The 21180-nt window shown below is 53.1% G+C and overlaps 1 protein-coding gene across 3 annotated transcripts in view; it reads right to left on the bottom strand.

The window, feature by feature from the left end:
- Positions 1-555: 555 nt before the first annotated feature.
- Ttc28 (tetratricopeptide repeat domain 28) overlaps positions 556-21180 on the bottom strand; it is a 433645-nt gene continuing 413020 nt past the window's right edge. For 2 of the 3 annotated variants that reach the window (XM_028860613.1, XM_028860615.2), the window contains 9 exons: positions 15178-15357; positions 14076-14796; positions 12977-13101; positions 11035-11266; positions 10455-10531; positions 8971-8994; positions 8181-8310; positions 6343-6450; positions 556-5416 (listed from right to left, as the gene is read on the bottom strand). In XM_028860613.1, the coding sequence (XP_028716446.1) occupies positions 3831-5416; positions 6343-6450; positions 8181-8310; positions 8971-8994; positions 10455-10531; positions 11035-11266; positions 12977-13101; positions 14076-14796; positions 15178-15357 (3183 nt within the window). In that variant the 3' untranslated portion in view covers positions 556-3830. The remainder of the gene's footprint in view (positions 5417-6342; positions 6451-8180; positions 8311-8970; positions 8995-10454; positions 10532-11034; positions 11267-12976; positions 13102-14075; positions 14797-15177; positions 15358-21180) is intronic. The other variant, XM_028860614.1, reaches the window with a different exon arrangement.

Genomic DNA, 21180 nt, shown 5'->3' with positions numbered 1-21180 from the left:
TAAAAAATCTACTTCCTTCTATTCTGACACGGCAGATTAGCATCAATGTTTTATATATTGTTGATTAGTATTTTTCCTGTTACCCAGTAGGACATCACTCCTTAAAGTGCTTGTATCCTTGAATCTCACTGGCCTGCTCACTAGGCTCATGCCTCTCCATGCAGAGGACTGCTTTCTTCTTCCTGAAGAGCCTCCTTGAAAGTTTTCTGAGATAGGCCATCAGGTGGCTAAAATCTGCTTTGTTTTTCCTTCCTATCTAAGTAACTGCTCAACAGTAGACATCTCTGGCACTCCACTATGATTCTAGAAGAGCCAAGTGTTGGCTATCTAAGACTCTGTAAGTGTCTAGAGTGCCTGGTGCAAGTGTCCCTTGCTCTCCTCCTGATGTCCCCTGGCAGGGTTACAGTTGAGTCACTCAGATGTGCACTCATTTGTAACAGCTGCTCAGAACTGTGGGAAATGCACAGAAAGACTCAGAGACAGCATTGTGTGCTCATTTGTAACACAGCCGCTCTGAACTGTGGGCAATGCACAGAAAGAGACTCAGAGACAGCATTTAAAATTGACAGGCTCATGCTTTAATAGACACTGAATCACAAAGGAAGGGCCAAGCGCCCGCAGCCTCAATAAAAATAGGAAGTTCTTTTTACATGGCAAATTTCATAATATAAAAAGTTTAATGCTGTTTGGAAACTGTGTAATTTACAAAAAAAGTCCATGTAGGCCAAAGGTGGCTAACAATGCATATAAGGAGCGTGAATGCCAAGTGGGGAGGTGCCCAGGATTTGGGGTGGGTGGGTGCTGGCATGGACATCTCTGAAGGATCCGCTACAGACAGGCCCAGTTCACAAGCCACATATACAGTCAATTCAGATCAAACAAAATGTGTGAGGAAAAGCTGCCCTGTTGCTGGTTGCCGCCTTGTGAGGTGTACAGCAAGGACTGCTGAAGCTTCTGTGTGTGCTAGGGGCAATTGGATCCTGTGGGCAGCACCTCACCACCTATCAGTGTGGACTGATTTTAGTTTTTCTCTAAAAGGGAGGAAGGTGAGACCTGTTCATTGCTGCAGGGACAGTGTGGGTCAAGATGTAAGTTTTGTAGGTGATTCTTGTGTTAGTTTGCAGTTAGCAGTCATTACTGGTAAGAACTGGGGCAGCCTATGGCCTTGCTCTGTGGTCCCACCAAGCTCCCAGAGGAGGCTGTTGCTTGTCTGGGGCATGTCTTTGTCTGGTAGAGCAGGGTAGGACATTTAAGAAAAAATTTATTAAAAGTTTTCATTTCCTGAGCTTTAGGGAACATCTGTCTACTACCAGCAAAGGGAAACTGAGATGACTTTTGTAACTTTGACCCACATCTGTTGGCTCCTTCCACACAGGAGGAAGAGCCAAGGGCTAGGTGGGAGCCACCTACACCAAATGGGAGCCCTCAAGGCTCCGGGCCCACTGCTTCCTTGAAAACTTCCTGGCTGTGGAACAAAATTTCAGTTGTATTTTCTGCTGTATGTACCAGGAGCCAACCTTTCTTTTAAAAGGCAGGATAATAATAGGTGACTTCAGGCTTTGTGAACCAAGAGGCAAAACCAAGACTTGTCTTGTACTTATTAACCATTTTTCAAAGGTAAAACCCATCACTGGCTTATGGCCAAAACAAACAAACAAACAAACAAACAAAACTTCCAACTCATCCACTGGCTTTAGTCTGTGGATCATGGTTGCCAACCACTGACCCATACAGAATGCTGAGTCACACAGTCTCTCATGATGTGAAGAATCCTCTTTACGGTGTAGCTGGAAGCTTCAACTGACTTTGTTTCACATGCGTGAAATCACCAAGACTGACATAAACGATGACTCAGATCTGCACATTGGTCCCATTATTTTGTCAACTTTGTTTTCCTTCATTGAAACTTATATCTAAGATAAATAAAAACATTCCAGGTACTGTTTGGCTCTTCAGTGTGAACCATAAAACAACAATGTACCTAGGAGTACACCAGAGCAGCCTTGGAGTCCTCCATGACTTGACAACATGGTCATACATGATCGGAGGGGTGGAGGTATTTGCTGATGGTGGGCTGCACCCTGGACAGAGCACAGACAGCCAGGCTCCTGGGCACTTGGGGGAAGAGGCTGAGGTGGTGGCTGAGAAGGACAGGCCCAGCCACCTGCATTTGTGCTGAGGTTGATTCTCGGTTGCCGAGGACCTGACTTTGCAAGTGGAATGCACAGTGCTGGGTTTGGTTTTCATTTGCTACATGGCAAGTTAGCTCCCTGCTAACATAAGATAGTACATGCTGCTTTCATAAAGAATTTCTCTCCCAGGGATGGGGCAGGTTAAATGTGATAGCCTTATTATTGTTTGTCAACAAGGTTGTTTAGATGCAGAATCCTCTCTGACAAAACTCACCAGAATAATATGGAGCCAGGGGACAGTGTCAGTTTTTAAAAGAGCACATTGAGGAGGAAGTAGCAGTCGGTGGCTACAGAGTGAGGTCGTAGCATAGTGTGGGGGTGCAGGCCTCAAGGCTGAGGCAGGAGGATTGCTGCAAATCTGAGAGGCTAGTTTGGGCTAGAGACCCTGCTTTAAAAAGCCACAATGAGAAACAAAACCAAAGTCAGATCCTGCTCAAGGTGAGAAGTGCCCTTGGGGGTCACGATGTCAGCACTCCCACTCCTGGGGGGGGGGCACTTGGCCGTGATGACTGCTCTCACTGAGGAGTACCCGAATCTAGGACAAACATGGGGTGTTTCCCCTGACCTGGTGGAGCTGTGACTCGCACTGACCTGGTTGATAATGATGCAGAGGTGGTAGCAGGCAGTCACAAGAAACCAGCTGGGCTGTGGGGCCTGGTGATGGAGAGAGGAGAGGTTTGTGGCCTGAGCTGGGAGAGGAGGAGAAACGCAGCAAGGCAGCGGAAGGAGCTGGGGTCCTGGTCTAGCTAGCCAGGGGACATTTTTTTTTCCTTTCTATCTTTTTTTTTTTTTAAATAAGTAAATTGAATAATTTCAACCATACCCCCAAGAAAACTTGATTACTACTTATGGATGAATATTCAAAATTTGACATTTAAAATTTCTTGAGCTTTTAAAAATAATAGCTATAAATGCAAAGTACTATTGATAATAAAACCAAGTGTTTATCCATGTACAAAAAAGGTCAGTTATGTTTTAAAAGCACAACGTTGTGTTTTAAACCACAATTGCATAGTTCTAAAATGCCTGGACAAGAGTACAGAATTTTTTTTTTTTTTTAAGAAAATTCAAGTTTGGCCAACAGTGGGGTCCAAAGGCCCCAGCCGAGCTCATGGGGAGCAGCTGGGGATGCAAGCGCTTTCAACATGAATTATTGCATTGTGGCTGTGACTTCCGGTATCCACCAAAATGGCTACAATTTAATCACAAAGAATTGGCATTTTAAAAACCACAGTTCTCCTTTTGGATAATGTAATGCATCAGTGCAGAACTTAGAATGTTCTATATACCATCAGCACCCGGGAGCCCAACAGGAGCTGCTTGTGCTCCTGCAGGAAAGATATGCATAGAGACGTGGTAGCAAAACCGGCGCTGCCTTCCTCCCACAGGTCCTGTGGCAGAAGCAGGAGCAGAGAGGCAGAGAAGACACGGCCATTCCCACCCTGTGCGAGACCTGCTTTTGTGAACCTGGCCCAGGGGAGCTACCTGTGAGTACAGTGGTATTTGGCATGGCTGTGACCTTGCCCGGGGAGCCCCTGTCTGAAGAGAGATGGTTTCAGTGGCTGTGTGGGTGACTGCACTAGATGAGGAACCCCAAGACTCTGGCTGTACTGTGCACTGAGTCAGGGCCAAGATGCTTTAACATTTGGAGGAAGGGAAAAGCCTTCCTGGGGACAGGAACTTGTACCCATTGGCCAAGGGCAGTCTCAGAGGGCGGGTGGCAGCTGTGGTGCCGAGGCCACCAGATGTCGTCAGTGCCGCTGTCTCCGTGCACCAGTGACCGTTGGTGGGGACTTTGGGTGGCACCTCATCACGCCGCTGCGCAGGCAGCTCCTTCAGTTCCAGTCTGTCTGCCCCGCCCTCGTCTTTGCTGTGCCGAGGGGACAGGTTCAGCAGGCTGAGGACATCTCTTTTAGATGTCAAGGCTCCTGGTGCGCCTCGGCATATTTTCCGGGGACCCCTTGGGGGCTGGGGTGCGCTCTGCCAGAGCATCTTGAGGCTGTGCACTGCCTGCACCTTCTCATCCGGGGCATCAGCTGGACTGGAGCGAGCAGAGCCAGCTGAAGAGTAGGAGAGAGCAGGAGATGGCGCACTACACGCAGGGGATTGGTGGCCTGAGCCAGGGGATATGTTCCGGGGGGACTTGGAAATGTGAGCACTGTAAGGAGAGCTGGGGTACTTGAGTCTAAAGAGTGGTGGGTCTGCCGGGGAGGCTGGGGTGTCACGGCCAGGTGATGGGCGGCTGCTGCCAGGAGAGCTCAGGCTGTCCTTGCCTGATAGCTCTGAGGTGGCAGGGCTGCTCACCTTGGGGAGCGATGAGCTCCTGGCTGGGGGCTGGGGCTTGATGGTGAGTGGTGACAGCTGACTCCTCTGATGGGAGAGCACGGGCTTGCTGAAGGCGCTGGTTTCTGAAGCTCTGAAGACTGTGGTGCTGTTGGGTGCTGCGACCACGCCCTCTTCTCGCTCAGAGCCCTTGCCTGCCGGGCCGCCACTCCTCTGGAGGCGCTCTACTGCAAGGAGGTGGCTCTTAGTCTCCTCTAGGATCCTCTGGGCCAGCTCCTGGGGGTCGAGCTTTGGGGTGCTCTCCTCCTGGGACTTCACGGTGCTGTCGGTCTCTGTGCTGGACTGGTCTGACTCACCTGTGTCTGAGCTTGCCAGTTTTCCCACTTTCTGGAAGGGTGAGTTTGGGCTGGGGATCAGGGTCATCTTCACAGGGGAATTGGGAGTGCTAACACTTCCCTTGGAGCTGACTGAAAGCCTCACACCACCTGGTGCCCTGACACAGGGCTGCTTGGGGTCTGGGGAGAAGTGTGCCTTCCCATCACCTTGGTAGGTTGCCAGAGGTTCCATGCTGATGATGGAGAACCCCTCATATTCTTCTTCCTCCTTGCTGCTCCCACGTCTGGCCTGAGGGGACAGCTGGCGCCGTGGTAGGGTGGCTCGTTGTGGGTGGGTGCTCTTGGGCCTATCATAGTCCTGTCGTCCTCGGGGGCCCCCACCTTCCAAACCCCCCTCGGGCTTGGAGGCAAAACTCATGGAGGAGGCAATGGAGCTGAGACTGTACACAGAGATGGCATCGGAGGCCATGCTGTCTGCCCCAGTCGGGGAGAAAGGCGGGTGCTGGTAGCCCAGTGGCAGAGCGTTGGACACAGACTGTGCTGAAGCCAGGGACTCCAGGGAGGACGAGCTGTCCAGGCTGAGGCGTTTGGGGAGCTCTGTGGAATCTAGACACAGAACACGCAGGCCAAAGAGCAGTTAGGATTTTACAGACTGACATTTCCTTGATGAGACATCCTTAATGTTAGAAACTAGGCAAGACTTACACACTGCATAAGCACAACTTCAGTTAACCCCCAGTCCTCATGAACAAGAAGTGGAACACCCTAGGACGTGCCCAGCCACAGGCCGCAGGCCTCAGCAGCCCTTCTTTCGGCTCCTGTCACCTTCCACTCAAGCCTTAGTCCTTACTGTTCTTGTGAATGTCACTAGTGAGCCCACACACCGAGTCCAGTGCTTATGGGCTGGTTAGCAGTGGACCCATACTCTCTGCTAGTGCCCTTTGACCCTGCAGCACCCCTGGGGCACAGAGCTCCCCCCCTTGCCTGCACTGGCCTCCTCCCTGTCTCCCAGCCTCCACCTAGAAGGCATCTCACAGATGCTCTAGAGCATGATGTACCTAGGACAGCACTCCAGCCCACACCTGCTGCTGCCTTCCTGATGTCATACAGTGTCGTCTCACTCTGGCACCTGTTCGGAAAGCCTTCCTGTCACAGTACACATTCTTTAGCAGGACCTGTTGGTTTGGCTGCCCTCAAACCAGCTGTGATCCAGCTGCCAACTTATCCCCAGAACAGCAGCACTCAGGCCAGGCATGCCCTCAGGTCCCAAGGAGCGCCTCTTATGCTCACCTGGAGTAGGACAGGCATGTCCGGATACCATGCCATGTCCCATCAGCTCCACTCTCCCCCAGTCTTGTCCCCACTGTGGTGTTTCTTAGGTTGGCCTTAGGCAAGCCAATGAGCTTGCTGCCTCTGTCCCCCAAGAATGAGGCTCTCCAGAGCAAGGAGTTCCGGGCCCCTCCCCAGAAGATCCTAACACAAACTAAGCATGCATCACTCACTCTCCATTAGAGGGAAGGGGAGGTGCTCACCGAAGAGTGACAGCAGGGACTGGAGTGCGAAGTGGGTAGTGCGTCGACTAGCCTGCTTCCCAGTCTTCAGGATCACTTCCTCCTGGCCCACCTCACATAGGTCAAAACCTAGAGGAAGATGGAAGGTGCCACATGCTGTGCATGGCTCTCACCAAGGGCAGCATGGCAGGGGTGCCAGTGAGCATCTAGCTGTCAGGATTTCCCAATTGATAGTGGTCAGGCCAGGCTGCCTTTCCCAGAACAGCTGCCTGGCACAGCCTTACCTGCTTCTGCAGGATTTTGCCTGACTCTTCTGCCATTTTCCTGGAGTCAGGCTCCATGAGACTAGACACATAGCCACAGCGACATAACAACCTGCTCGTTCTCCAGGCAAATGTGCCCAGGAGGTCTAGGTTAGCTGAGCATCACACAGGCAGCCAGCAAGCACTCTCCCAGGCACTGTGGCCAAAGACTGTCCCCACAAGAGACCAGCCAGACTTTCTACTTGAGACATCATAGCCTGCTGGAGACTGTGGGGTGGAGAAGGAAAGGGAGCTTGTATGGGGGCTCCTGTGTGAGATGATGGGGACTGGGGGGCACACTGCTCCAGACTGAACGCTGGCCATTCACCAAAGGGGGCGCTTGTTCCCTTTCTGCTCTTGATTGGGATTCTGACATACATTCCAGTCAGAATAAGGTTCCCTAAAAGACCCACAGGGCATTCTGGTTGTTGTGCGAAACTTAACTCTCTGGACTAAAGAATAAACAGGGGGTGCCTCATGGAGGTCATCATGTAAATGAAATGCTTCTGATGGAATCTTCTGCTTCTGCCAGAGACTGGAGTCGGCTGCCCCACCACTGACAGCCCTGTGCTGGGTTGGCAGAAGGACTCAGACGAGGATGGAAGGACTCTGGAGACCAGAGCTGCCACTCTGCTCCCCTCCCACTCTGCCTCCAGGAAGGACCAGGGCTGTGTGTGTGTGTGTGTGTGTGTGTGTGTGTGTGTGTGTGTCCGTCCCCTTCTGTGCACTGGTTTAGAGGCTCACAGGACACAAGTGGAACCAGCCTCGGAGGAGCCAGGGCCGGGATTATTTCCCTTCTGGACTGGTCTCCATGACAACTGGTAAAGGATTGGAGATGCAGTGTTCACAGATGTGGAGGGCTGACCACCTTCCAGTGATACACTGGTGTCACTGCACAGAGGCGGCTGATAGCCAAGACAGAAGTGAAGACAACCTCTCCTGCTTCTGGTGGCATTTGTGTAGATTCCAACTCACCAGATTTGCCTTAACTCTGGACAAGAAACAAGTAGCCCAGATCATGGAGAGCACAAAGTGCCGACTGCCTTCTACCTTAGAAATACATTACACGATTTAAACACAGGCAGCCAGTCCCCGGCAGCGAGTAGATGCCCAGGACAGAGCATAAGGATGCACAGTCCTGCAGTATCTGATGGTCCCTGTGGTAGTGATGGCATATTGACATCTTCTACAGATTGTCTTTGACATCGCTCAGAGACCTCCTCGTCTGGCCTAGAGGTCCTGCCCTGCCTTCGGCCTGGTGGGCCTCCATCCCTACCCTGACCTCATGCTGCTCGTGGCCCTCCTGCCCTCTCTGCTAGTCTGAGGTCTGGTTTGGCCACTGTCCTTCCTCCAGCCAGCAATCGCTGGAATGTGGTAAAGCTTGGTCTGTCCTGGGAGGAAAGGGCAGACTAGAGGGGACACTGTGATGGAGGGAAGCATTAGCATCTTTGGTTGATGTATTTCTATGTCACGAGGTTTTACCCAACAGAAAATGGGGGAAAACAGCAAAGGAAACGGAAATGAAGTAGCTTCTTAAGTCAAGGTGCTTGGTCCTACCGAGAGCTGCCAGGAACTCGTGACACCCTGGGAGCCGCCACAGCTGGACACTGAGGGAGACCGGAATGGGAGCTGAGGCAAAGTCTTGTTCCTTCTCGCAGGCCTGCAGCTGGACCAGCACCTGATGGAGCTGAGGGAGGGACAAACAGATGTAAGTATAGGTCTGCCAGGCTTTGGACTACCCTGCCTAAGCTCATGTCACCTGCCATGGATTGCTGGCCTCTCATGACACCTGCAGCCTCTGGAGGTCCTTGTTCATGTAGTCATACCTACTGCCCTCTCTGGGGCAAGGACCTGGAGGGGAAAAGGAGCCTCCCGGGGTCCCAGCTCTGCTTTGATCTCTGCTTTCCCTAAAGTACAGGAGCGGCTGTGGAAGTGGGGGAGAGAAGTTGGGGTTGGCGCCCTCTGTCTTCAATCATGGACGTAGTTACGACCATCTTTAAAGTTTTTTCACAAGACAAGGAAGATTTGAACACATCTTGTAACTGCAAGTTCATGGATGAGCTCGTGTGAACCACTCAAGTGCCACTGTGGACTCTGCTTCTGGAGCGAGATAGCTCTGCCTGTGTTTGTCACTGGTTCTGCCCCTGCTGCTCTAGTGGAACCTAAGAGGTCACACCAAGGACAGAGTGGAACAGGAAAGGGGCAGCAAGAGCAGAGGAGGGGACAAGCCCCAGCCCAGAGCTCTGTGCCAGCGCGCATGTGCACAGCCAGTGAGCTCAGCTGCAGGACTGGGGTGGGTGGGCAAGGTGCTCACCTGACAGCAGGTGCTGTTTAAAGTTGTACTCACCATTCCCACCATATTTTTAACAGCCTTCAGCCAGCACAGTATAAGAGAAAGAGAGAAAGAGAGAGAGAGAGAGAGAGTTTAGACTCAAGCATAGCAGTTATGCACACAAGCTGAGTGCCGCCACCGCCGCCGCAGGAAGCCCTGCACCAGCCTGGTTCTGACCAGGGAGAGGAACAAGAGGCAGCAGGGGACACAAGGTGACAACCGTGCCTCGGCTAGTGTCCCGTTATCCTGGGGCCCACAGTGAGCAGACCCAAAGTCCCTTGGTTCCATGAAAGCAAGAGGCATAAGGAGCTGGCACACTTGAAGGCTCTCAGCCTCAAGTTCTGTGTTCTTGTATGGAGGACACAGACCAACATTCTAGATGCTTTAACATGCAACATTCTAGAAGTATCCCATGATGCTATAGAGTAGGCAGATGAGGCATGCTAATTATAAACCAGCAGGAACTCCAGGAAGTCAGGCCCCTGGATGCCAATAGCTCCAGGGCAGAGGAGTCTCCAGGAGCCATTGAGAGTGTCTACCCTGGTGAAGCTCAGATAGGGTACCCATACTGGCACATGGCCGAGACTGGCTTAAATACCTCAGAGCAACATGCTCTACTGTATCAAGTTATAGCCTCCAGAATGACCAGGAAACCATTATGCACCCTTGAAGAATGCCATCCACAGGTCCTCCCACACATGCTGCACCTGGGTGGACTCTAACTCTCAGTGGCCAGAGGAAAGTCAGGGAGACAGAGAAGCCACAGGATCATGCTGCTCAGAGCTCAGAAAAGAAATTCTCATAACCCCTGAATTCTACCCACATTTCCCCAAAGTAGCCTCTTTAAAAACTGCCATGCAGCTGGCTTTGTGCTCAGTGCTGTGCCTCAGGGGCTGGCCCAATGCCTGCTGGCTCAGGACAGTCGCTATGATACTGGTCAGTTCGTTGAGAAAGCTGAGTGAAGTGGCAGGGTGCAAGAAGATAGCGAATGGAGTGTGGGAACCCGTTCTTGGGTTCCTCGTGGCTTTACCCAGCAGGTCCGAATAGAGGATGATCAGGACCACGGGCCTGAGTGCAGGTATCTGAGATGGTCTGCACTTGGCTGTGCTGGGGGAGGAGGTCTTTTGCTCCATCCCTTGGCGTCTCTATAAAAACCCTGGGCAGAGACAGTCGGGGCCCATTGGAATAGATTCCAGGCCCTCTCGAGGCTATCCTTTATTTTCTATCTGTTTATCTCCGCAAGATTCTCCACTATAAATCTTTCTATCTAATATTTCCTGCTGCTCACACTCAAGAAAACTCTGGGAAGCTGTGGGGTTGGTGGGTAAATGCCCCACAATGGAGGGTTCTGGAGACACCTAGACCACAGGCAGGGCTTATGAGCCCTAAGAACCTGTCTGTAGACTCTGCCTATTTGGAGATGCCATTCCCTAAGGCAGGGAAACCACACTCTATTCCTGACAGGCCTGTCTGGGTCTGTCCAGCCTAGCTTTACTTACCCGGCTGATAAGCTGCTCTCCAGTCTCTGAGGCCGTGATGAGCTTGCACAGTGCTTGGAGGGCTGGGTTGGGCAGACCTGAGCCAGTACAGAGGAGCAAATGTTACTCAGAGGGTCTTGGCACCTCCAGGGGAAAGAATTCCAGATGTTCAGTGCTGAGGATAGTTTGCTGCAAGTTGGCCCAGCCAGAGACATGTCCCTGTGTGGCTTAGGACAGAAGCATGTGGCCTCCAGGGAAGAGGTATCCTGACCTTACGCTTGACTCTCCCAGTGATGTTTCCAGGATACCCTAGTTCCCAGTGGTTTGCCTCTGTGTCACTCTAGTTGGTCTGTGGTTTTGCCAGGACCACAGCTGCTGCTGATCTGTGGCTGATATTTGCCCAAGACCACTGAACACCCCCAGGAAGGGAGCCCAGTGACCACTCTAGACAGGAAGATTGGGTGAGGTGGGCATCAGCCATGCATCAGTGGCTGTGGGATTCTGCCATGTCTGGTGATACTTCTGGCTACAAGGCCCAGCATTCTTGTGTCTTGTGGTCCCCTCTGTGCTAGCGCCCCACCCCCACCGCATCGCAGCTTACCCAGCAGGGCCTGCAGGGTGCTGCTGCATTGCTGCAGCCTCTCGCCTGGGTCTGAGGTTGGAAAGAAGACAGCTGCCGGCAGGCCACTGGCCGCAGGGTCCAGCCGGAAGCCCACAGCAGTGAGGAGGGCCTGCCATCCGGGAATGCCACCCACTTTGTTCTCTACACTCTGCTGCGATGTGTACATGGCATTGCGCTGCCCGTTCTGGATGCGCTGCAGCGACTTCTCCACCTAGTGGGGAACAGGACAGTGAGAGATCCAGATCAGCCCTGTTCCTCCTCCTAGTGCTCTGGGGGAAGTCAGTGCCGTGCTGACTACTGCCACCTAAAACTCCCATTTGTCCAGGCCTAAGGACATGGTGCAGAGATCACTGGGCCTTAGGCATAGGAAGGTGTGACAGTAAGGATCTGGTCGTCAGATGAAGAAGTCTCCTCTCCACTTCAGACACTTCAGACACTAGCAGATCGCAGAGAATGGCCTCAGGTCAGAGCCTGCCCAGCCTGCCAGATCCTCATTTTCTACAGAATGTGTCAACAGCACCGCTCCCTGGTTGGCCTGAGTTGTCACAGGCCTGAGGCACAGAGGATTGCAGACTGTCCCCCATGTCACCCGAGGCTTCTCTTAGAACAAAACAGCACAGATCAGAGTCTGGGGGAGAGAAGTGGCTTAAAACAGTCACAAGTGGCTGTCCCTGGGACAGAGAGTCTTGGAGGAGACACGCTGCCTCCTGAAGGGGAAACAGGCATCGTCACAAGGAAGTGTGTGTGTGGGGGGGCCCTGCTGTGTGGCTCTGGTGAGTACCATTGATGGAGGGAAGCAGTCAATATTCCTGCAGTGTGAGGCCCCGGGCCCTGAGAAGCGTGGGGCCGGGGTTCTCTGCTGCCCAGGAGAAGTCTGCATGGTACAGAAGGAGTGCTCTAGACGTGGTGGGGAACTAGAAGGGCCCGGTACTGTGGCTTCCGGATACATGGTGACAGAGGAAGCCAGTCTCAGCATCCTCAGGGCCTCGAGTGTGGCTTCTCACAGCAGGACTGGGCACCCCTAGGTACAGTGCATGCTGACTGCCTAAGCTTCAGAACCTCCACATAGACCCAAGCCTGAAGAATGGATGTGCACAGAGCCACCAGGCCCAGGGTGTGGGGGTCTGAAGGGCCCTGCTTGAGTCTTCCCTATGGGGTAAGATGTTTACATAGCCAAGGTGGCCTGTCCACCTGGACCCCAACCTGCTTCCAGCTCCTGGAGCGGGTCTTCTGCAGGAGCTTCTGCTATGGTGCTTGCTCGAGGCCTGTGGGTAACCACAGATAGTGGGTCCATGCTACTTGGATCCCAGCCTGGGCCAGAGCTGGGTTGGGAATGATTGAAAACTGCTCTCCATGCTTTCAGCAAAGGGTTGAAAGATGGGACAAATGTCGTGTGACTTTTATTTTGGGAGTGACATGGTCTTTTGTATTCTGAATTAGCCTTTAACCCCTGATCCTTCTAGCTGTCCCTTCTGAGTGACCATCTTTTTTTTTTTTTTTTTTTTTTTTTCACTTTCTTTGTTTGCTTTCTATCTTGTCCCTGCTCGCTCACAGTCCGCCTCCTCTGCTCCCTCTGGATAGTGACCAACCCCTCTATAATCTTAACTGACAACTTCTGCTGTGCAGATGCCTACGGCCTCATGAACCCTGGGCTGGCCAAGGCTACAATCAGTCCTTTCTCAAACCAGGGAAAGACTCTGGTAATGGATGTCAGCTGCTGGGTCTTCCTGCACTCCTGGGACTCATTGCCGCGAATCCTCTGAGACTGAAGTATCAGCACCTTGCCTTCCTCCAGGGGAAATGGAGCAGCTGGATCTGGTCACCATGCCTTGCACTGGGTCCCCCATCTTGTGCTGTCCCAGCTGGTTCTCACTGGCACCTTGCCTTGCCGGGTTCCCCACAGGGTCCCATCAGCCCTTACCAGGTGTAGCAGCACTCGTAGGGCATCCCGTGCCCGCTCCGGGTGCTGCAGGATCTCCGTGAGGGCCTGGCCGATGAGTGAGGAGGGGCTATTCAGCTTTACATCGCTCCCAATAAGCGTGAAACCTGAGGACAGCACAGAGGGACCTTAGGGAACAGTACTGCTGCCCTGACCATTTCCTCCCACGTGCTCAGCTAGAGAGCTGGGCAATGATGGGTGTGGTCTCAGTCCCTGGCCTCTTGGGCACCCATACCACCTGGCTGTCTCAATGAGTGGCAGGAAGATACCCCAGAGCAGCCACTAGCCTGGGCACCCTGAAGCTTCCTTGTCAAAAGACCTTGTGGAAGAGAACTTGGGGCAGGAACCAGCAACCAGAGGGGTAAAGAGAAGTTGTTCCTCCAGTTCAGAAGGAGCAGCCTGAGCTAGCAAGAAAGACCAGCCCAGCTAAGCAACAGGAGTTCACCCATCTCCTTCCTGAACCCTTAGCTCCTTTGCCTGCCTAGGTTGTCCATAAAGAAAAACAAATGAATGCCACTTTCAAACAAGTGCACGACACCCAGGAAGCCAGCACAGGGCAGGGAGCCCCTGTAGGAATGAAGGGCCTGGCAGAGGACCAGGCTTCCTACATAGATGCTGTGGGGTATGAACAGGACAGGGGTGGTCTCAAGGGACCATGGGTCACCAGGACACCTGCCCCACCACAACACCAGCAGTTAAGTGGCACAGCCATGCTATAGCTTTGTGCTGCCTTGATGAGTGATAAGGGCTGCCCTGAAGGAGCCACATACCTGCCAGGGACACTGAACTGCAGAGGGGCTGGTGACCTCCACACGGTACACCGCCCTATCTACATCTTCCAGAGGCCACATCAAGGGTCTTGTTTACTAACACAGGGTTTTAAATTCAGGTGCCACTGTGACACCCATTGTCCACAGACACTGCTCTGAGGGTGAACTCCTTAGTCCAGAAGGTGATGACTGTGCCTTCAGGGGCTGAGTATGAGGGTGTTGGCACCAGAGCCAACTTCCTGCCCTTGGCCAGCTGCAGAATGAGACTGGGAGGACCACCCAGGGCCCATGGACAGGCTTGGGCTGCCTACCTGCCCAGTTGGAGGGGTGTGAGAAGGCCTTGCTGCTTTGCACTGCTTTCATGGCCTCACCGAGGGAGGCGCTGGCCTTCAGGCCGTTCAGCAGGGACGAGTAGAAGGCGTGAATAAACATCTTGGAAGCTGCTACGGGCACTGGCCACAGGGCCACTAGGACACACTGTGCACCGGCAGCTAGGAAGGCCCGTGTCAGCGCCACCAAGCCGTCTGCTGTGACGCGGCTGTTGGCCTCCTGGGAAGAGCTGAGGACCACCAGCTTCACAGACAGCCGCAGGTCCAGGAGGTCAGCAGCAGTGAGGAGCAGCTCCCGCAGCGGTGGGCAGTCTGAGATGCTTTCTCCATCACTCGCGTCATCCTGCACCCGCAGCGACTCGGGGATTGTGTAGGGGTGGCCGAAGGAGCTCTTGCTGCCAGCAGGGTTGCCCTCCATGTTGGGTGTGAGGACTAAGGCCGACAGTTTCCAAGAGACGTGGGTAGCAAAGTGGACACACTCTGCCTGGGTCAGGGCGCTCATGACCCTCTCCTTGGTGGCCATACTGCCCACAAGGGGCTGACAGCCCAGAAGCTCTGACACCATGTATGCCTCCTCCTCTGCAGAAGGCATTGGTCCCCACAGCCACCTGTCCATTACTGCTGATGGGAGCTTGGGGTTGCCTATGACAGCTGCCATGGCAGTGGAGCTGGAGTATGTGGGTGGCGTCTTCCTCAGGTGACACTGCAGGGGAGGGAACAGCAGGGTTAGCTGGGCATCTGGTGTCCCTGACATCATTCACCCTACGTTTCCAGCATCTTCACGACCCAGTGCACCCTGCCCCCTCAGACACCAGGACAGTTCCCTGCAGAGTGGAGGCTTCTGGAAGCTGGCGTCACCCAGTTCCCTAGAGTGCCAGGCATTTTCCACCTGGAACCTGGAGTCAGCCCTGGGAACTTAAAGTTATAATTTAACAACAAACTAAAAGTTAAGATCTTCAACACCACTGAAGCAGAAACTACCCCATATGAATTGTGTCCTAGGTCTGGGGCCTGGTTGCTAATCCCACCCTTTCTTCAGGATACGGGATGTGGGAACCGACCCCAGAGCCAGGCAGAACGTTACCTTAGAGTGTGGACCCAGCGAGCGGAGGGCAGGCACGGCAATGAGGGTAAAGCGCTCATACAGGTACTCGTTGGAGGCGCTGCCCTTCAGGAGAGCAAAGGGGACAAGGTAGAGCTCCCCTTCCAGAACCAGGACAAGCTGCCGGTGCCGGCCCACGGGGCCACTCGAGTGCATCAGGCCCTGCAGAGTAAGCACAAGGGCTGACTCAGGGTGGGCATCCCGTGATCCAGGGTCACCGTGGCCAACTGTCAGGGCAGGTTTGTAGGTTGTAGGGATTAGAGATGCTGCCCTGGAGCAGAGTTCACAGGTGTGCCTGCCTCAGAGGCTGGGGCTTCTGTATGTCTGGGAGGTAGAAGGTTAGGGAGCAGTCTGTCAAGGTCTGCAGGTGACCTGAGATGAGAGATGAGAGTCACCAGCCTGAAGGGGAATGACATCCAAAGACAGAGCAACTGCCATAGATCCAGGTGTTTGCCCTGGAGGCTGAGAATGAGAGGGAGCTGTCCCAGAGGCACCCCAAGAACAGAGTGGAGAGGCTGTGCTGGCACCAGGACTAAAGAGTACATGCAATGACCCTCCTTGGCATCAGGGACTCCATGAGCCTGGTGATCTCCCATTTTGATGAGTACAAGGCTAGACACTCAGAGCCAGGATGAAAGATTTGGGGTCAGGGTTCCTGGAGTCGAGGAAATGTTGTGATGTTTGGGTCTCAGTTCAGCTCCCCAGGGCTGGCTCTGAAGGTGCTGTCTGCTTTTACGGCCTCTGGAGACGAGAAGGGGTCAGAGAGGCAGCATCTCTCCTGACAGAGCTTGGGGTGAGGACCTGGGGAGGTCTGTGTGCAAGCCGCAGCATAAGACACCTGCCCATTCTCCCCAGACGTGGCCTCTCCAAATGGGCCCTGATGAAAGGGAGGAAGCCAGCTGTGAAGATGGCCAAGCACCCAGGTGTGCTGGTGCTCTCCCAGTACTCTATAAGGATGAGGGAGAAGGACTGCCATGAATTCAAGGTGAGCCTGCCCTACAGAGCCAGACTCTACTTACGAAGCCTGGAGGACGTGGGGAAGAAGAGTGGGGAGGGAGCCTGTGTGTGAGCCAAGATGGAGTAGAAGCTGCTGCAGCAGTGTGGCCTCAGGCAGGTCAGCTGCAGCTGCCTGTCTCCGGGGTCCAGCACTCTGCTGCCTCAGTCTGACTTGATGAGGTTGACAGGCTGTACCCTCAGGAGATGAATGTGCTCATCTGACCCAGCTGCCTGCTGCCAGGGGCACCTGGCTGAGGGTGGCAGAAGCGCTTGCTAACCCAAAGTGACATGTGCTAGTGGGGAGTTCAGGCTCTACAAACCCAGGGCTTGTTTCCTTTTATAATTTGGCTAAACTGAGAGAAAGTAGAGAATTGAAATCACTGGGGTTACTTGTTTGCTTTAGAAGCCATTTCCCAAAAAGAGCTAAATGAGCTGCTGTGTGTCACAGGGAGTAGAAGGTACGGCCACTGCTGTGCCAGAGCTGCCCAGGAGATTGTGTGTGCTCACAGGGAGTCATAGGGCTGTCGGCGGCATCAGGTCTCATGCACACTGAGTCCTGGTCTAGACCTCAGGGGCAGGGCTGAAAGGACCCTCACCTCAGTGAGGTTATCAGTTAGGATAGTATGATGGTCAGTAAGAGCGTTGCTTTCCAAAATACAGGAAACATGGGGATTCGGGTGACCTGCTGCATGCAAAATTGATCCAAGCTTTGGGTTCCAGAGTCATAGGACTCATTTCATCAGATGCCAGATTGTGAGGTCCTCTTGAGCCTCCGTTGTCCAATCCCCAGTCACGCTGGGTCAAATGTCATCCTGTAGGCCACCCATGTCCCTGGGACATTTTCCTTGTTATGGTAGCATCTATGGGTATGATCCAGTGGGGACACAGGAGCATGAGCAGGCTGGAAGCTCTGCAGAGTAAATGCCCCTGGCTGTGGGGTTACAGGGGCTCTGCTAACTCCACCCATGCCATGGGACCTGGGCCAGAAGCACAGATAACAGCCATGTTTCCTGGACAGTGGTGTGTCCACTCACATGACTCTGCTGTTGTGAGTTCTCTCCCTAGAAGCCTCGGCTTTCTGATGTACCACTGAGCAGTGCCCATCCTGTGCCCACCGTACACCATGAGAGGTCAGGCAATATAGGACACAGGCCTGCCCGTGTACTTAAATATGTGTGCAGAAAAGCAGTGTGGGTAAGAAGCTGTTGCCAAGTAAGACTCAGCGGTGTTAGCTTGAACCACAACAGAGGTATAAAATGCCAGCCTCGGAAGGTAGCCGTGCCAGTGTGGGTACCAGGCTGGGCCCTGCACTGGCAGCTAGAAAGGACCAGAAAGGCCTGGCTCAGGCAAATTAACCCATTAAGGTGAGAGCATGTGAATGCCTGTGAGCAGGAGCCAGACAGCAGAGGGCCCTGACCTGGACTACAATGGCCTATTGTGTATCATATGACTGAGGAGGACTTGGGAATAGCCTGCCATGAGTCAAGCCCACCCAGAGACAGACCCAACAACACATTCAGAGGAATGGGGGGAAAAATCTGGCCAGCACATTGTAGCCAGTGACCTCAGGTGAGCCATGGGGTTGCGGATACTCTTGAGCCTCACATCCTAATATTGCTGAGTCTCCTAGTTGCCCCACTGGACAGCACCAAGTCTGGCATAGGCCTACAGTCCTGGGCATATGCGACCTTGATCTGGTTGTGTGAAAGAAGACAGGTGGGAGATGGGTTGGCTAACCAATGAATGCCAGCTCCAAAAGGAGGTGTGGGGAGCTGGGGGGGCCAGGTGGAAAAGATGCCCTGTGGGTACTCCCCTCCCCTCCCCTGCAGCCCCAGCTGTATCCAGGGTGGAAGGGAAAAGAAAGGTCATGGTCCACTTCATGGACCACATGTGGGTGGTCCACACAGGTCCTGAGTGGGTCAGATTGGGGAAGGGCTCTGGCTTCTGCAGTCTTCTCTTTGAGAGAGAGAAGGACTGGGACACCAGCCTTCACCTAAAACTCAAGAACCTAAACAAGCCCACCAGAGATGGACTTTCTAACCCTTGATGTTTTCAGGCAGGAGGCAAGTGTCCTAGAATCTGCCTGCTCCCATGGTGCCGCCTTCTGTGGGTCTAAGTAGCCCAGGAAGCAAAGGGAACTGCAGTTGCATGGGTCAAGTGTGAATAGGCAGCTATCCATAGTGACTCAGACGTGTTGGAGCAGCCTGTGGTTTGTGCCACTCCTGACCACAAGTCATTTGTCCATTGTGCCTTTTCCCTCTGGCTTTTGCAGACAGCTGTGTGGATAAACCATGTAAATGACCTTTGTGGAGCATCCGGAGTCAAATTTTACCCCAAGTAGAGTTGAAGCAAAGGGGTAAAGATGAGGGTGACAGGTTAAACTAGAGCAAGTCCTTGAGTCCGGGCCTCCACAGGGTGAGTGACTGCCAACCTGGAGACTGCCCTGCTGCAGCTGCCTCAATGTCACACATGCGGCTGGTAGGTCCAGGGCCAGACTCTGAGTCAGCCTGAAAACACTGGTTACAGGTAGTCTGGTCACATGGGCTTAGAGATGAGAGGGTCCCTTGTCCTCTACAACCAGATAGGCAGACCAAGTCACTGGCTGTTGCTGTCCTTAACACCATTAATTAAACATGCTGTAGGCACCCCAGCCCCCCCTCCTGCCAGCCTTCCACTCCAAACACTTCTTTCTACCTTAGACAGGATCTGACTGAGCATTTGCTGACGGCTCCTGGGTGACAGGGACACACTTCCCAGGACATGCATTCAATCACAGGCTGGGGTCCCCCATAGGAGACTATTCTCTCCCACTTTCCATACTGTTGGGCCTAGGCCCTAGCAATAGGACCACAGCTGAACCAAGGCAACTGTTCAAATAATTACACGCTCCACACGAAGAGGCCAGTGGTTAGGCTGGAAGCGTCCAGCCTACACCAGGCTCCAGTCCTGATCTATGGTTTCTGTGCAAATGTGGGGGGTGGGCTGTTTCTGGAAGCTGGCAGTGTCATGTCGCCCTCTGGTGGTCCCTAGAGAGGTGTGCCATGTTTACAGGAGGACATAGGGTCCTTCTGGGCCTCCTGCTATAGGGCAGCCAGGAAGGAGGGAGGGGAGCTTCTGGAACTGATGGATCACTCCAGCTGACATGCCACTTTTGGCCTGGCTGCTAGGTTGTCTCCAGACTCAGGGCAGCGGGTGCCTGGTATGTCTAAGTATGTGCTAAATGAGTAGCTGTAACTGGGCACAAAATTAGATCCCTGCTTCTCAGAAGTACTTTTCCTAAAAGACAGTGGGTTCTTTTGCTTTTAAAATATACTTTGATCAGGGTCCTGCCATGTTGCTCAGAGTAGGTGAGAACCCATGGCTCACACTGTCCTGCCATCCTGAGTGCTAAAGCTGCAGGCTAGGCCCCAGCCAAGGGCAGCTCTGGTGAGCAGGGGTCACCCAGCTCTCACTGTTTATTTCAGAGCTTTACATAGCTTTCACCAGATGCCTTTTTTGAAGCAGCTGAGCTCATCCATTGTGTTAAACCCCTGACCTACAAAGGAATCTTTTTCGAGTCAGAGCTGCATTGATTTATGGCATGTGGGCACAGGCATTGGTCTCCCATCTGCATCGGACACAGCCTTGGCAGGTGTCAGGTGGCCAGCACTGTGAAGGTGCTAGCTGATGGCTGCTCTGCCTGTCTAAAGCCGAGACCACCCTTCCTTGCACCCCTGCAGGGACATGGGGGTATACAGACATGACTCAGCACACTCTTCTCTGCGGGCACTGAGGAAAGTCTGTGAGGGAGGGACTGTCTGAAGCACACCCTGGGGCTCCATGTAGTGGTGTTTGCTCTGCCCATGACCTTGGGCTATAGGACCCAAAGGAGGTGGTGCTTCCTGCCATTGTATGTGACCTCTTATAAGGAGTTGGAGAAGGGTCACAGGCCCCTTCTCCCCTACTCCTGCCTGTAATGTGGATTTGCTCTCGGTCAGATCAGAGGACAGCTTCAGCTGTCTGTTCTGTATTCGTGAGTATATTTCCTCAATTTATATCTTAATAAATTCTGTTACCCATTTAATAGACTCACGTGGATTGATCATAATAAGTGACATCCAACTGGAAAACTTACATTAAAGTTAAAACCTTCCTTTTTGATTAGACAGAAAAGGGGAAGTGCTGTGGGATGTCTTTCTGTATGCTGTGACTATGTGTTGCTCTGATTGGTTGATAAATAGAGCTGCATTGGCCTATGGCAGGGCAGCTTAGAGGCAGGTGGGAAATCCAAGGAGAGAGACAGGAAAGAGAAAGGCAGAGGAAGAAAGATGCCAGCTGTCACCAAAGGAACAACAAGATGCCAGCAGACCGGTAACACCATGGCCACATGGCAACTTATCGATTTATAGAAATGGGTTAAGTTATAAGAGCTAGCTAGCAAGAAGCCTGCCATAGGCCATACAATTGGTAATTAAGATAAGCCTCTGAGTGATTATTCTATAAGCAGCTGTGGGACTGAGAGTGAGAGAGATTTGTCCCGACCGTGGGCCAAGCAGGACACAGGAAATCTGACTACAGCTCCAGGCACTTGGAGAATACCCTCTGGCATCCATGGTACCTCTTGCTCTCAGCTTCCTCTGCTGATCCCATAGTGCCCGGCTCTGCTTCGACTCATCAGCAAGTGGAGGTTTTCTTAGGGTGAGCAGTACCTCCACCGGGGCTCCTCAGCCATGGCCCACTGTGGGTTCGGGCAGGCACGTGCATAAGAAACCTGGCCTGTGTAGCTGTAGTGCGGGGGGGGGGGGGGGGGGGTGGGCTATCTGCTTCTAGCTCTTAGGAAGCCCCCATTTGCCCCAGGTGGCCTTAAAAGCCATTACCTAGTTTCTCCCTGGGTCTTCTGCTTTCTGTGCTGTATCAGACCAAATGCAAATGTGCTTCTGACCTAAGACAGCTCAATAAACTCTATTGAGTGCCCACATGCACCAGACCTCATGCCAGCTGCTAAAGGAT

The sequence above is a fragment of the Peromyscus leucopus genome, chromosome 23, assembly GCF_004664715.2.
Source record: "Peromyscus leucopus breed LL Stock chromosome 23, UCI_PerLeu_2.1, whole genome shotgun sequence".
Taxonomy (NCBI): Eukaryota; Metazoa; Chordata; class Mammalia; order Rodentia; family Cricetidae; genus Peromyscus; species Peromyscus leucopus.
The sequence above is the reverse complement of the archived record's forward strand: the minus strand, read 5'-3'. Positions and strand labels throughout refer to the sequence as shown.